Source organism: Diaphorina citri, unplaced genomic scaffold (genome assembly GCF_000475195.1).
Source record: "Diaphorina citri unplaced genomic scaffold, Diaci psyllid genome assembly version 1.1 scaffold37, whole genome shotgun sequence".
Classification (NCBI taxonomy): Eukaryota; Metazoa; Arthropoda; class Insecta; order Hemiptera; family Psyllidae; genus Diaphorina; species Diaphorina citri.
Window position 1 is genome coordinate 330,749 of NW_007377474.1, and position 16,857 is coordinate 347,605.

Sequence of the window (16,857 nt, forward strand, 5' to 3'; positions counted from 1 at the left end):
CAGGCTTCGAGGTTGTACTTTGTGCTCGAAAACTGTGTGAATTTAATATTAATACTTAAATATTTTATTATATCCTTGATCTACTTTGTGTTCACTGGTGAATGAGTTGACAATTATACGTGATCTGCTTGGCTTTGTGTCTTCGAGATGGGTTCTCATGTCTGCAGCCATGTCCGATGTTTCTTTCTTCATGTGAGAGACAGTTCAAAGTCTAAAGGACTCCTAAGACCATACCTATTTATTATACAATTATGACGTAATGTCGAAGAGAAAAATCCTTATAAACATTGCATAACCACTGTAATAGTTGCTGTGACTCTAAAATATTGCGAAGTGAGAGATTCAAATACCTTTAATGTTGTAAAATTGCTTTAATAGTTGCCGATTGCTGCTTTGTTGGAAAAATGTTAAGAAATGTGAGGCGCAAATCGTAGTTGCTTTCAGCCCTGGAGCTCTTACCTCACACATATGGAGTTGAAACATTTTCCTTTCCTTAGAAAAGAAAAACTTGAAATTAATCGGGACAAACTACACACAAAAATGCATATAAAAAATCAAAACAATAGAGGAAATCTTTTGTTTACTCTACGCACCATCGCCATCTCGTTTTGTGACGTCAGACTGAAGAGGTCTATTTTTTTGTACTCGCGCATGCGGAGTCGTCCCATTCGAAAACGTTTTCCAAACAATCAAAAACGTTCTGGATATTCTGGAAGCCATTTTGTTTGAATAATTTTTTGAGACTTTGAGAGGGTTCGAGGTTGTACTTTGTGCTCGAAAACTGTGTGAATTTAATATTAATAAATATTTTATTATATTATCCTTGATCTACTTTGTGTTCACTGGTGAATGAGTTGACAATTATACGTGATCTGCTTGGCTTTGTGTCTTCGAGATGGGTTCTCACAAGCCAGAGTCTTTGAAAGCACCTCCCAAACCCTACGGAAAAATAGCTTTGTCCCTGTCCAATTGTCTGCTTCCTGAGGAGAAACTAAATCCTACGCCTTCTATGCTGGATGGGTTGGATCCAGAAGTAGAAACAGATCTAAGAATTATAGGATGTGAATTAATTCAAACCGCAGGAATTCTCCTAAAGTTACCACAAGTAAGTACCCATTTGCTCTTTGCTTGAGACCATCAGTATGAAGGTCATATTACATCACCTTGTTCTAGGAAATTCCCTCGTCTATGTAACTACGGGAATCCCTACGCCAAATCAGAGTTTGTGCGTCATTGCCTCACTAGGGCAGGGGTGTAGAATCTCACTTTTCAGTAAGGCCGTGGTTATGAACAGGGCTGAGTTAGGCCATTCTGAGATGTTCTTGGCAAGTGGAAAATGATGTGGTAACTTAACACAGTCATTTGCTCTTTTTGCTTGAGACCATCAGTATGAAGGTCATATTACATCACCTTGTTCTAGGAAATCCCCTCGTCTATGTAACTACGGGAATCCCTACGCCAAATCAGAGTTTGTGCGTCATTGCCTCACTTGGGCAGGGGTGTAGAATCTCACTTTTCAGTAACATTTACTGCCTTTGGAGAATGCTTGGAAACTATGCTTGAACAGTTTCAAAGGATTCTCAGAAGTGACATGTGACTGTAACATGAGAGTGACTTTGCTACTGCGTGTAGATTTATGTCTCTATTTTTGTCAAAACAGGGCACATTTTCCTACATATATTTTTAGCAAAAGAACACTTCTAAAATAACTGCCAAGGTCCTAACATGCTTATACTTTCAACAGGATACTGAAAAGGCCTGTTTCCTCTAGCCCAACAATTGGTTAGCCTGTTAGGAGGTAGGATTTTTATATTTTATTGTTCAGATCAGTTCAATCTCGAGCTCAATTAACTTTGAGCTGAACCCTCCTCGTCTAAAACTTTAGCAGAATAGCTGAAGTTTGTGTCAACTGAGGAGGGAACAGCTCAGGTCTATGGCAATTAATTCTTTCATAGATCTTCTTTCTTCTTATGACCATTGCTTCTTGTTCCTTTCGAGCTTTAAGCTTCAAGTATGTGGATGATCTTCTCCAGTTTTTCAAGCATTTTTGATTTCCATTATGGTATTTTCAATTTTGTTGAACTTTGTTATTAAATAGTGAGTGCTCTGTTAATTTGAACTTGTGTGTTAATATTGTTGTTGATCAAGATAATCCAATACTATCGCTGATGTATTTTCAGGTAGCAATGGCAACAGGACAAGTCTTGTTTCAACGGTTTTACTATTCCAAATCCTTTGTCAGACATCCCATGGAAACAACAGCCATGGGTTGTGTTTGTCTGGCCTCTAAGATTGAGGAGGCTCCAAGACGTATCCGAGATGTAATCAATGTGTTCCATCATATTCGTCAAGTCATGAATCAAAAGTAAGTACTTCTACATCTGTTTTTCTGTAGTTATTAATTGAATACCATTTATTTAGCTTTTTGTAACATCTTGAACTTTAACAACCGAGTTCACTGGGTCATAATTTGTATAACTTTAAAATTATGAGAAACGGGTCATAATTTGTATAACTTTAAAATTATGAGAAACATAAGTACACAAAATGCTGCTGTTCTAGTTTTGTAACATCTTGAACTTAAACAACCGAGTTCACTGGGTCATAATTTATATAACTTTAAAATTATGAGAAACGGGTCATAATTTGTATAACTTTAAAATTATGAGAAACATAAGTACACAAAATGCTGCTGTTCTATGGATTCTGTGGATCATAATTCAACTAAAATTTATGTCAGACACTTACACTTTGTTTTCAACAAGAGCTGCTGCCTATATTTCAATTAATACCTGAAACCAGTATTGTTGTAATAATCATTTAGGTAAGGAATTTACTTGAAGAAACAACTGATTTTTGTTTGTTGTCTCTAAAGTTATTTTTTAATTTATGAAAATTCAAACTTGTTAAACTTAATGCATAAAGGTTGTTCAACCTGTTAATTATCATAATTAAATATCTCCTTTTAAGCATGATACTTAGGTTATGAGAAAAATTGAACATTTTACTTTGGGTCAAGTGCTATCATAATTATGTAGTAATAATATTTTTTCATTTATTCACTTCATATATTAGGCAGTGCAGTGTATTTTCCCTTGTTTTACAATAAGTTATTTTACTACCTACTGGTTAACAATTGTGTCATAATTTGATGATAAAATACATGTTCATACCTATATCTGCACTTACACTTACACTTTGTTTTCAACAAGAGCTGCTGCCTATATTTCAATTAATACTTGAAACCAGTATTGTTGTAATAATCATTTAGGTAAGGAATTTACTTGAAGAAACAACTGATTTTTGTTTGTTGTCTAAAGTTATTTTTTAATTTATGAAAATTCAAACTTGTTAAACTTAATGCATAAAGGTTGTTCAACCTGTTTATTATCATAATTAAGTATCTACTTTTAAGCATGATACATAGGTTATGAGAAAAATTGAACATTTTACTTTGGGTCAAGTGCTATCATAATGTTATGTAGTAATAATATTTTTTCATTTATTCACTTCATATATGAGGCAGTGCAGTGTATTTTTCCTTGTTTTACAATAAGTTATTTTACTACCTACTGGTTAACAATTGTGTCATAATTTGATGATAAAATACATGTTCATACCTATATCTCTTATAAGCAAAGTCCAATTTTATGTGTAAGAACATTGTTCACTGACTTCTTTTATATTTCATTTGTCCTTGTAAAACCCAAGCAGAAAGTGTTGTTGGAATTGATCTGTCCTTTGTTGTGATTCTGTAGTACTCTACTCCAGAATTGTCATTGACATTTCTGATACTGTGTGCATCATAATTATATTTCATTTGTCCTTGTAAAACCCAAGCAGAAAGTATTGTTGGAATTGATCTGTCCTTTGTTGTGATTCTGTAGTACTCTACTCCAGAATTGTCATTGACATTTCTGATACTGTGTGCATCATATAAAATATTAATTCCTTTGGAGTTAATATCAAATAATAATTTATTTTAAAATCAGTTGAAAAATACAAATCATTGTGTCAGTAAACAATGTGTCAACTAACCACTGTATAACAAATGTTTAAATGTTGTATTCATATTGGGTTTTCACAGATGCTTTCCACAGCCACATGTCATAAGGCACTCCACTACATGCTGGGCTGTGGGTGCAGTGTGAACTGATCACGATGATGGAAGTGTCAAGCTAAAGATTCTCATGCCAGACAAAGCAACAAAGTTTGTCTTTTGTCCGTGGTCTCCATTCTCCATCCTTCACTAAGAGTTAACACGTTTCTTTTAAATTAGCTAGAAAATACCCCCAATCCAATGTTTGTGAGAGACATCCCTTGGAACTAAAGTTGATTGTTGGATGAATCTACTTGTGTGTAAGTTACTTCAAAGTCTTTGAATGCAATGACAATATATGTAGCTATTTGGCATACTACTTTACTTCAATAGAAACAAATTTGGAACATGATTGATTGGTCTTTGCACAAATTATTGAATCATCAAAGATACATTGGGTAACTTGATTTTATTCAAGAGGGTATTTTTGTTTACTTCAATAGAAACAAATGTGGAACATGATTGATTGGTCTTTGCACAAATTATTGAATCATCAAAGATACATTGGGTAACTTGATTTTATTCAAGAGGTATTTTTGTCAGAAAGATCAGAATTCTTGTCAAGCAAATTTATAGGGTTGAATGATAGAGATTGCCCTGGGCAATTACTTCAATAGAAACAAATTTGGAACATGAGTGATTGGTCTTTGCACAAATTATTGAATCATCAAAGATACATTGGGTAACTTTTATTTTATTCAAGAGGTATTTTTGTCAGAAAGATCAGAATTCTTGTCAAGCAAATTTATAGGGTTGAATGATAGAGATTGCCCTGGGCAATAATCTCACCCTTTGTAATTCCTTGTATTTGTATACATTGAAATATAACCAGTTTAAATAAATAATTTTCATTTTATTTATGATCATTATTTATGAATTCTGAGGGATGGCTCAATCAATAAACATATGTACTTGAAACAATGAATTAGTAAAGAGAAACGTCTTCATCCACTGGTATGTATAGAGTTTAGATTTTACTTTTTGATTTTAGAAGAAGAAAGGGAGGTAAGAAGGAAAAAAAAAACGTTTTAGAAACATCATAATATATTCAACAGTATTCAAGAATTTACTATAAATTAAAAACAGAAAGAAAAAAAAATAATAGAAGTTTATTGAGAAAAGTTGGAAAAAAATCAAGAGGAACATAGCAGTGTTGAACAAATGACTCATTCTACGAATAAGAAGGTCACAAAGTAATTAAAAGTAGAACGGATTTTTAAGAAATTAAATTCAAGTAATTTTGTGTAGTGGATATGTGCTTTCAAGTATCAGACAGTTCTTTGTTACAGGGAATAATTATGATTTTAGTTCCTTGATTGAAACAACTTCAGCTTTATGTTTGGAAGTGTACTAAGTCCATGGATGGAAAGATGGTCTGCATCACTTGATGGAAGTTACCATGCTCTGCAAGTGAACTGTGAATTGGAGCATTACCAGATACCATTGAACTGCAAAGTGTTACATGATTCAAGTTGAATTTGAACAAATTTTGAATATCTTCAATTTTTTTTATGAATACTATTCTGTAAGATGAATTTAGTTGGCTGATGTTAATCAAGTGTACACATTGGTATATCTGAAGCCACAAATTTATCACCCAACAAATTGTTTCTGCAATTTTCACTGGGGGAAAAATTCCCACTTTCTGTCATATTGTTACCCTTATGACTTTGGTCTCTCAGTCGACTGGATTCTATTCTAGACATAAAATAGTGGTTATTATTTCTTACAAAAAATTTCTGTCTGTAATTTTCATGTTATTTTATCTCAGAGAACTAGTAATTATATTTCCTAGCCCCTAAAGAGACATCTTCACCCAGCCTTGCTACTAATGTCTTTTGAAGTTTTTCAGTTTTGAAAGACTTACTATTCATAGCCATGTGATTATCCATTGTCAAATCAGTCTTTCACTGATCCTGTTGGTAAAACATTGGGACAGCATTGATCCCTGATAAGTACTCTGGATTTGGTAAGTTACTATTTGGTCTTCCATTTTGACATTAAATATTCAAATATACGTATTTGTATGAACAATGATGAAATGTGAATAGAATCAGACATGCAAACTTCAAAATTAAAATCTGAACCAACGATAAAAATTGACATTTCCCTTGAATAAACAGCTCATCCTTATGGTTCAAGTTTATTTGAAAAACTCCAAAACTTTAAAATCCTCTTTTTTAAGTTACTCAGTTTCATGTGTCACTGGTCTTTTTTTTATTATTTATGAATTCTGAGGGATGGCTCAATCAATAAACATATGTACTTAAAACAATTAATTAGTAAAGAGAAACGTCTTCATCCACTGGTATGTATAGAGTTTAGATTTTACTTTTTGATTTTAATGAAAGGGAGGTAAGAAGGAAAAAAAAACGTTTTAGAAACATCATAATATATTCAATAGTATTCAAGAATTTACTATAAATTAAAAACAAAGAAAAAAAATAATAGAAGTCTATTGAGAAAAGTTGGAAAAAAAATCAAGAGGAACATAGCAGTGTTGGACAAATGATTCATTCTACGAAGAAGAAGGTCTCAAAGTAATTAAAAGTAGAACGGATTTTTAAGAAATTAAATTCAAGTAATTTTGTGTAGTGGATATGTGATTTCAAGTATCAGACAGTTCTTTGTTACAGGAAATAATTATGATTTTAGTCCCTTGATTGAATCAACTTCAGCTTTAAGTTTGGAAGTGTACTAAGTCCATGGATGGAAAGATGGTCTGCATCACTTGATGGAAGTTACCATGCTCTGCAAGTGAACTGTGAATTGGAGCATTACCAGATACTATTGAACTGCAAAGTGTTACATGATTCAAGTTGAATTTGAACAAATTTTGAATATCTTCGATTTTTTTTTATGAATACTATTCTGTAAGATGAATTTAGTTGGCTGATGTTAATCAAGTGGACACTTTGGTATATCTGAAGCCACAAATTTATCACCCAACAAATTGTTTCTGCAACTTTCACTGGGGGAAAAATTCCCACTTTCTGTCATATTGTTACCCTTATGACTTAGGTCTCTCGGTCAGCTTGGATTCTATTCTAGACATAAAATAGTGGTTATTATCTCTTACAAAAAATTTCTGTCTGTAATTTTCATGTTATTTTTATCTCAGAGAACTAGTAATTATATTTCATAGCCCTTAAAGAGACATCTTCACCCAGCCTTGCTACTAATGTCTTTTGAAGTTTTTCAGTTTTGAAAGACTTACTATTCATAGCCATGTGATTACATTTACTGCCTTTGGAGAATGCTTGGAAACTATGCTTGAACAGTTTCAAAGGATTCTCAGAAGTGACATGTGACTGTAACATGAAAGATGTCTTTTACAAATCATACTATAAATACTAGTTCTCTTTTTTGGTACTTTTGCTTATGAGTTGGTATGAACATATTTCTTAGTTTATTTTTCATGTATTTTTAGATTAACTTGTTCATTCATTTTAACTTTAAATCTGTTTTATTGGTGAGAACAGCTTATCACATTATTTTGTGGTACAAATGCTCATGTATGATGTTATCTTTACGGAAATTTTGTTTGAATGAGTTATTGATATGTTGATAACTAGATGACATTAGGTATTGTTAAATTGAATATTTCTTTGTTTATTTTTCATGTATTTTTAGATTAACTTGGTCATTCATTTTAACTTTAACAGCTTATCACATTATTTTGTGGTACAAATGCTCCTGTATGATGTTATCTTTACGGAAATTTTGTTTGAATGAGTTATTGATATGTTGATAACTAGATGACATTAGGTATTGTTAAATTGAATGCCAGCTTATCTTTATTGTGTGGGTAGATTCACAGTGTCTAACTTTTTCTAGGTCTCAGTTTTTCAATGGCAAGAATTGAGTCCAAGTGTCTACATTCCTTGAAATTTTGGGTTCACTCAGTCTTGTGAGGATAAAGACATTGGGGAGTTCTTAAATTGCAGATAGATCCACAGTGTCTAACTTTTTCTAGGTCTCAGTTATTCAATGGCAAAAATTGAGTCCAAGTATCTACATTCCTTGAAATTTTCGGTTCACTCAGTCTTGTGAGGATAAAGACATTGGGGAGTTCTTAAATTGCAGTGCGACAAAAATGGGAAATTGGGATTGTCCTTTTTTTACTGTTGTTAGTTGGTCTACTGGTATCACCATGAAATTGGAAATCTAATAGTATAACTTTAAAGCAATCTGCTGATTTTTACAGCATATAATGTCAATTTTCCATTTGTTTTGAACTTTTTGTAACTTCATTGCCTATACTGTGTGTCTCAGTCCCCTGTTCCTCATTGTGCATTTCCCTGTTTCTTTTCTATAACTTTAAAGCAATCTGCTGATTTTTACGGCATATAATGTCAAATTTCCATTTGTTTTGAACTGTTTGTAACTTCATTGCCTATACTGTGTGTCTCAGTCCCCTGTTCCTCATTGTGCGTTTCCCCGTTTCTTTTTTCCTCAGATCCATCACACCCATGCTTCTGACCACCCAGTACATGACACTCAAAACTCAAGTTATCAAAGCTCGTTTCTTTTTTCCTCAGATCCATCACACCCATGCTTCTGACCACCCAGTACATGACACTCAAAACTCAAGTTATCAAAGCTGAGAGAAGGGTACTCAAGGAATTGGGATTTTGTGTTCACGTTAAACATCCTCATAAGGTAAGAATTGATTAAAAGTCTCTGTTTTTAGGACCACATACTTATCAATAGATATTTTTTAAAGAGTTGGTGATGGGCTAAGTCCAAAAATTATTTTAGTCCTCAGTAAGAGGAAGATACTCTAGCTGAGGAATTGTCTTTGTAACTAAGTGTCCTAAGTAACATTGGAATGTTCTCTTTTGTTTTCAGATTATTGTCACGTATCTACAAGTGTTGGGCTGTGAAAAAAACCAAAAACTAATGCAACTAGCGTGGTAAGTAAAACTCGTTTATTTCCCCCTCATATTACAAAATGGGCTGGCGGGCCACATATGTGGCCCGCGGGCCGCTAGTTGGAAAGCCCTGCTCTATTATATATATATTTTTTTTTCTTTTTGCTCTTTTCGTTTGCCCCCTCATTCATTTAAGCTTACAGAAGTCAGGTGGCTATGTAGCGACTTATTATAATGATGTCAAAGTACACCTTGATTGTTTGCTTTTCTAACCGTGTGTCTACTGTTGCAGGAATTACATGAACGACTCGCTACGCACGGATGTGTTCGTACGCTACGATCCGGAAACGATAGCCTCCGCGTGCATTTACCTCACCGCTCGCAAGCTCCGTATACCACTGCCCCGGAATCCAGCTTGGTACAGTCTGTTCCATGTGCTCGAGTCAGACATTCAAGATGTGTGTAAGCGAATCCTTCGCCTCTACACAAGACCTAAGGTAATTTTACCCATTCTGGTTTTTTTTTTTTAAGACGGGCCCTTTTTCTTCATTTATGCCAGTTAAAGATGTTCTGCCTCTGGGGCTATTTAAGTAGCATCAATGACATATGTTGATACCTATATGATTAAATATTCATTTGGAGGATGTTATATTGTGTTCAGACAATATCAGCTTTTTTTTTCTACCAACTGCAATTCAAGACTTATTCCGATTCCGATGAATTTGATGTGAAAATATTTCGTCAAAATTGCTTGTCACCCATTTATAACGAAAAACTTAGGTAATTATTAACGTTTTTCCTCTTCTTTATTCCTCAGGCTAACACTGACGAGTTGGAGCGTCAAATTGAGGTGATCAAGAAAGAGTACCAACTGTCCAAAGATCGGAAAGTCCTCGTCTCTGGGGACAACACCCCCACCAGTAATGCCTCACCTAATATTAAGTCCCCTAGGTAAGTCAAAACATCGGAAATATTTTCGTTGTTGTCATTTTTCGATGTCGGGAACTTGGCCATTAGGTCATTCTCTCACGTGCATCCCAATACTTTTCCACGAAATTTTTTATAATATTTTATATGTATGTGACCCTAAATAATTTTCCTCTAATGTATTTCTAAAGCTCTGTCAGTCAGTATTACCTATTGGAACTTTTAATCCATCTTTTCTTCAGTTACTTTTTGTTCGGAGAACTTTCTAACCTATATTCTCTCTTCTGGTTTCAGCCGTCATAATAATCACAAACGGAAGTCCCGGTCTAGATCAAGGACCAGATCCCCAGTGACGAGTAAAAGTCGTAGCAGAAGTCGAAGCCCGCAACCTCCCAAACACAAGAAAAGTAAAAAGTACAGGTAAGTGTGCTTTTCTATTCATCAGAGCATTGGGGATCAATTCAATTCATTTACTTATTAGATTAATAACATAAATATACAAACGTGTTTGTCCTCAAGTCAGTATCTGAGGTGTCATTTTTAAAGTTGACTATCGTCCCGAAATCGAAGAGGCCAGCCGTTCCGAGAACGACGAACCCCATCTGTTTAGGATTAAGCTGGTTTTTTGTAGGAATCGAACCTGTGGAATCGTTTTTAAAACCTTGTTTAATTCAATTTCCATAGTAAAAATGTTTAAATGCGTAAATAATGAAAAAAAATTCTCTTTGTTTATGTGTAGTTCCAGGGCGCGGTCCCGTTCTAAATCTCCTCGCAGTCGGTCTCGAACCCCGGACCGCAAGTATAAGAAGTCACACAAGTCTCACAAGGACAGTAAAGACTACTACACACCACCTAGTCCCGACAGATCTCCTTATTCCTCGCACTCTAGAAGTCACTCCAGGAAATCCTCCAAGTAAGTTGAGAACCAAATTCCTCCCTAGCTAGTCATTAGTCATAGTGGCGATAGCATGTTGAATGTATTAGTGTTTGTTTCCCATGGTTCACTAAAGATAAGGAACTCTTTGTGTGGTTGCCATCTAGATGGGTGAGACCATCTGGGGAGTGGGGTGACTTTGAATGGAAAGAAATGTTGTCAGTTTCAGATTATTGAATACAGGGCCTGGTTAACTAATATAGTTTAGCTGAATTATGAATATTGTCCCTGCATTGGACCTATTTTAACCCAGGTCAAAAAATTGGTCTTTCCCTATCTCCATCCGTGAGATTAAAAATAAGCTCTCTAATGGCTTGATTTTGATTTGCTTTCTGTTGCAGACAGCCACGCCGTAGCAAAGATAAAGACAAAGATGGTGACGACTACGACTACAGGCGGAGTTACTCGTATTGGCTTGTTTTAAAAAGAACCGCGCTTGTAAAATAAATTTCAACCAATCAGAACACCGTTTATAATATTACAGAAATACCAACTGCAGAAATCAAAAGGATTTCTCTCGTTGCCTTAATTAATAGGAGAATTTGAATGGTGAAACAGAATTTTGAAAAAATGGCGCATAATCACTAACGGTCGATTAGTCTGACGAACCATATTGTTTGTGTTGGTGAAATCCACCAATTAATTATTTTAACATTTTGAAGCTCAACAAAAAATCTGCAAAAAAGCTAAGTCCATTTAAAGTTTAACAAACAACTTCAACATCTTTAGGTAATTGGCAATTTTCTATCTCTGACTGAGTCCTTTTTAATTTCAATCTCTCTTTAAGTTTAACAAACAACTTCAACATCTTTAGGTAATTGGCAATTTTCTATCTCTGACTGAGTCCTTTTTAATTTCAATCTCTCTTTTTTGTGTTAAACAGGTAAGCATGAGCTTCACTGTCATAACCAAAAGCATAAACCAGGAATCACACGGGTTTGAAATGGTTTCATTCAATATGGCTGTCCTATATCATCTGGCAACGTCAACCATCCATTGGGACGATATTTGGTGCCCTAATCGTCACTACGTTCTTGAGAATATTTGGTGTCCCCAGTAACTACTCGTACGTACATCAGGAGGATTTTTGGTAGCTCATGTGCTGCTTCAAAATGTGTAACTCTCTGTCTCTGAATTTTGAAAAATCTTGTTCTTTTAATCAAGAAAGATTCTAATTCTACTTTTTTCTCTAGGTACCTTGAATTATGTAAATGTTAATTTTGTTGTAGGCACTTGTTACTAATTGTCATCTGATTTTTGGGATCTTCCTCTTCCTATTTCTTGGGAAGGGGTGCAGGAGAAAAATATGGTGGTACCTTGAATTATGTAAATGTTAATTTTATTGTAGGCACTTGTTACTAATTGTCATCTGATTTTTGGGATCTTCCTCTTCCTATTTCTTGGGAAGGGGTGCAGGAGAAAAATATGGTTTTATGTACTTGGGTATCCCAAAGCTGTATTTACTGGAGACATGTATTTGCATATTTAGCCATTGGAAGCTACATATAATTTATATTTATTACAAATTAATAGTAAGGATTTCAAAGTGTAAATTTCTGTTTAGGTACCTAATGAAATTTTATTGTGTATAGAATGTTGAAATGAAATAATTATAAAGAATCAAACATGCATTGTCTATTTTATGTTGTTTTCAATACTATTTGCCAATAGGTAGACTCTTTGCAGAGCTTTAGAAATGAATTTTCCATTTTTCCAAGACGATTGTGTCTACAAATATGGGGGAGACATGCTGTAACTGTAAAGGCTATTTCAAAGGTCAAAGCTAAATATAAATGCCCATGTTTGTGGAATTATGGGTATAAACAGTGAACAGAACATTTATGAATTTAAACATTAACATTGGTGAGGACCACCTTTAGAGAGTATACTGTTGTTTTCAATACTATTTGCCAATAGGTAGACTCTTTGCAGAGCTTTAGAAATGCATTTTCCATTTTTCCAAGACGATTGTGTCTACAAATATGGGGGAGACATGCTGTAACTGTAAAAGGCTATTTCAAAGCTAAATATAAATGCCTATGTTTGTGGAATTATGGGTATAAACAGTGAACAGAACATTTATGAATTTAAACATTAACATTGGTGAGGACCACCTTTAGAGAGTATTGGGTTGGATAACCTACCTCAGGGTTTATACGTTTTTCCCGGAATGAAATTCCATGACTTTTCCAGGAAATTAGGTGGTGGGGGTACTGAAAAATCAGTAAGATTACCCCTTCATTTAAATAAAATATCCAATATACAGAATGTCAAGGAATATGAGGGGGAATGTGCCACAGGCCATTTTTTATAAGAAGTCACACAAGTCTCACAAGGACAGTAAAGACTACTACACACCACCTAGTCCCGACAGATCTCCTTATTCCTCGCACTCTAGAAGTCACTCCAGGAAATCCTCCAAGTAAGTTGAGAACCAAATTCCTCCCTAGCTAGTCATTAGTCATAGTGGCGATAGCATGTTGAATGTATTAGTGTTTGTTTCCCATGGTTCACTAAAGATAAGGAACTCTTTGTGTGGTTGCCATCTAGATGGGTGAGACCATCTGGGGAGTGGGGTGACTTTGAATGGAAAGAAATGTTGTCAGTTAAAGATTATTGAATACAGGGCCTGGTTAACTAATATAGTTTAGCTGAATTATGAATATTGTCCCTGCATTGGACCTATTTTAACCCAGGTCAAAAAATTGGTCTTTCCCTATCTCCATCCGTGAGATTAAAAATAAGCTCTCTAATGGCTTGATTTTGATTTGCTTTCTGTTGCAGACAGCCACGCCGTAGCAAAGATAAAGACAAAGAAATATAGGGCCTGGTTAACCAATATAGTTTAGCTGAATTTTAAATATTGTCCCTGCATTGGACCTATTTTAACCCAGGTCAAAAAATTGGTCTCTCCCTATCTCTATCTGTGAGATTAAAAATAAGCTCTCTAATGGCTTGATTTTGATTTGCTTTCTGTTGCAGACAGCCACGCCGTAGCAAAGATAAAGACAAAGATGGTGACGACTACGACTACAGGCGGAGTTACTCGTATTGGCATAGGTTCTACAAGCATTCCATAGTCTGATTCCAAATCAGTCCTCTTGGGTAAGTTTTTTGCAAATTTTGCACAAAATCAAAATTATTGTGTTCAATGAAACCTACCTTCCTTAGGAGGAGATGCAGTCCAGTTGATTTATTTTTATAAAACTAATAGCCGATTTCACCAAACTTCAATCAAGCCTTAATTGAATCATTAAGCACTGATGGGGAATTAAAGTTGAAAATTGCATTTCAAAAATTAGGAGGTGGGGGTACTCAAAAGTCAGTAAGATTACCCCTTCATTTAAATAAAATATCCAATATACAGAATGTCAAGGAATATGAGGGGGAATGTGCCACAGGCCATTTTTTGGAAAAACTTGATATTCAATTTTGACATTTTCAGGTGGCAAATTCCATGACTTTTCCAGGTTTTCTTTAAATTTTCATGATATTCCATGACTTTTGGGCCGATTTACAGATTCCATGAGTTTTCCAGGTCATGTATAAACCCTGTATCTTCACCTAGGTTTGAAGCTAAAATCCACTGGCATTATAATCTGCTAGTTGGATTTTGCAAGAGAATGAAAACACCCACTTGGTTGGTTGCACTGGACAACTTGTGTATTGTGCAATATTATTGGCTTTTTATCTGACACTTGAAGATTGCCTGAATACCTAGTTGGTTGGGTACGGAATATGAAGAGAATAATGAAGACATGAACTAGATTGGAAAATTTCACATTTATTTACAGTTTTGGTTTTTACACATGAGAGGCAGAAGCAACAAAATCAGAATAATGAAGACATGAACTAGATTGGAAAATTTCACATTTATTTACAGTTTTGGTTTTTACACATGAGAGGCAGAAGCAACAAAATATTGTGATACTTATTCTAGCAAACACTGAGGGAAAAAAGTTTAGCATCACAGCTTTAGAAGAACTGTCAGAACACTCAGAATCCCAGGTAGAACAAGTCTCTCCAATGAATTTACCTATGTCTTCTATCTCTATCACCCCTATCTCTTCTGTCTCCTCTATCTCTGTCACTTCTATACTTCTCTCTCTCATAATCCTTATACCTATCTCTGTCATAATCCCTGTCCTTGTGTCTTGGAGATTTAGATCTATGCCGTCTATCTCTTTCCTTACTCCTACTTCTTTCTCTGACTCTTTCCTTAGTAGATTTCTCACTACGATATCTTCGGTCTCTCTCTTTATCTGGATCTCTGTGATGGGAATCATATTTTGAACTATGATAGGTGTCAACATCCATTCTGTTCTTGTCATAAACTTCTCCAGCTTCTTCATTTTCATCTTCTGATGAGGAAGATCCACCATCGTCAATATCATCATCTAAAATAGAAACTTTAACCTCAATCTCATTATTTTCCTCTAGAACATGTCTCTTCTGTATACGGGGCAGAATAACATCACACATCCGTTCCTCTCGGAGCAACTGGTCAATATACTCATCCATATGAATCACTTCAAATGCACCCTGTCTGTTCTGGAACCTCAACTTCCGACTGTCAGCAAACAGAGGTTCTAAATATTTGTAACAATCTACAGAAGATCCAGTGAGTCTCATATAGTAAGCTCCCAAAGCACGGACATATTTAAATTCCTCGTTCTTGATAAACTCTACAACAATGTCTTTCTCTGGTTGAATCTGTAGCATCTTTAGTATGAGACATAAGAATGGTGTGGGCTTGATGTTACCACCAAACACTCCACCTATATACCTCAACTCCATGGCTTTGTCTACAAGTAGTTCTGCAGAGAGGGCAAAACATTCTTCCTTCCAGTATTTGCTATCGTAGATACGGGCACGTATAATCTTCTCAATAAGGTACTGAGGGTTTGTACCCCGCACAGACTTGGCATCTTTTACTGTACGGTTAGCCATGATCCAATCCGGGAGGTTTTACTGATGGGAACTAAAACAACAGATGGGAACTTCAGAGTGGTTTAGAAACACAAATCCATACTTGGAACTAGAGTAGAAAATGTTTTCCACACTAAAATTCTGTACCTAGGAAAAATAGAAAGTAATAAAAACCAGAAAAAAAAATCGGATAAAAAACGTCAACTGCAAACACCAAGCACCAAGCTGAATGAAAAGTAATAAAAGTATAAAGTTCAAAATTTCGCGGGACTCAGAACTCAGAACCCAACCCAGACAGCACAGACTTCTTTACAAAAAGCCGCGTTCACAGAGTCAACTTTTTTCTTTTTTTTTTTAACGGATTTTTTTTTTTCAAAAATTTAAAATTTTATTTTGAGTTTTGTGATAGTGAAGTTTGGTTAAGGACTTAAGGGCGTTTATAGCTTTAATTTTTAAAGTTAAACAATAAAGTTTTCAACTTTTCAGTGATTTATTTACACCTAAATCTAACAAGTTTTTGGTAGGTGTAGGTAGCTACGTCTATCAAGAATTCTGGAGCCTTTTTCCTTGAAAATGTATCCCAGATCCCAGGTATGTACCAAACCCATTTCATCCTCAGGACCTCAGGTCTACTGCAATTCCCTTGCAGCTGGCAGTCTTTGTCGATTCTCTTGAACTATCTATTTACTTTATGGTTGACCGTTTTTTCTTGCATTCCAAATTATTGCTTTTCAACCAAAAAGTAGTGTCTAAATACCTAGTGAAGTTTTCAACTTGATGGATTATATGGAGAAAGCTGAGTGCAGTGTTGTTGTGTGATGAGAAAATAGTGGTAGAGTGAAGGGTAGACTGTATGTAGTGAGACCAGTGGTATTGTACTTATAGTGGAACATGGGCTGTTTCTTTTTTCCTCAGATCCATCACACCCATGCTTCTGACCACCCAGTACATGACACTCAAAACTCAAGTTATCAAAGCTGAGAGAATCGCGGTTTGTACGCGGTATCCGCGGATTGTTCGCGGTTTGTTCGCGGTATCCGCGGTTTGTTCGCGGTATTCGCGGTTTGTTCGCGGTATCCGCGGTTTGTTCGCGG

General features: G+C 35.2%; 2 protein-coding genes across 5 annotated transcripts; one reads left to right on the forward strand and one right to left on the reverse strand.

Moving 5' to 3' along the window:
* On the forward strand, positions 1-13,962 carry LOC103512667 (cyclin-L1). 4 transcript variants are annotated; one of them, XM_026826069.1, is made up of 11 exons: positions 1-124; positions 873-1,105; positions 2,181-2,365; positions 8,641-8,761; positions 8,951-9,015; positions 9,266-9,470; positions 9,791-9,924; positions 10,195-10,320; positions 10,640-10,765; positions 13,209-13,256; positions 13,817-13,962. In XM_026826069.1, the coding sequence occupies exons 2-11, from the start codon at positions 896-898 to the stop codon at positions 13,917-13,919; spliced, it is 1,323 nt and encodes a 440-aa protein (XP_026681870.1). In that variant the 5' UTR covers positions 1-124; positions 873-895; the 3' UTR covers positions 13,920-13,962. The 4 variants fall into 4 exon arrangements, with proteins under 4 accessions (XP_026681870.1, XP_026681876.1, XP_026681882.1 ...); XM_026826075.1 differs by having other exon boundaries at positions 7-115; positions 863-1,105; XM_026826081.1 differs by lacking the exon at positions 1-124 and adding an exon at positions 8,559-8,592 and having other exon boundaries at positions 728-1,105; positions 8,675-8,761.
* Positions 13,963-14,686: 724 nt separating this feature from the next.
* LOC103512578 (pre-mRNA-splicing factor 38-like) lies at positions 14,687-15,926 on the reverse strand. Its single transcript, XM_008477356.3, has one exon. It carries the CDS (start codon positions 15,782-15,784, stop codon positions 14,867-14,869), a length of 918 nt encoding a protein of 305 aa, XP_008475578.1. The 5' UTR covers positions 15,785-15,926; the 3' UTR covers positions 14,687-14,866.
* Between the last annotated feature and the right edge of the window lie 931 nt (positions 15,927-16,857).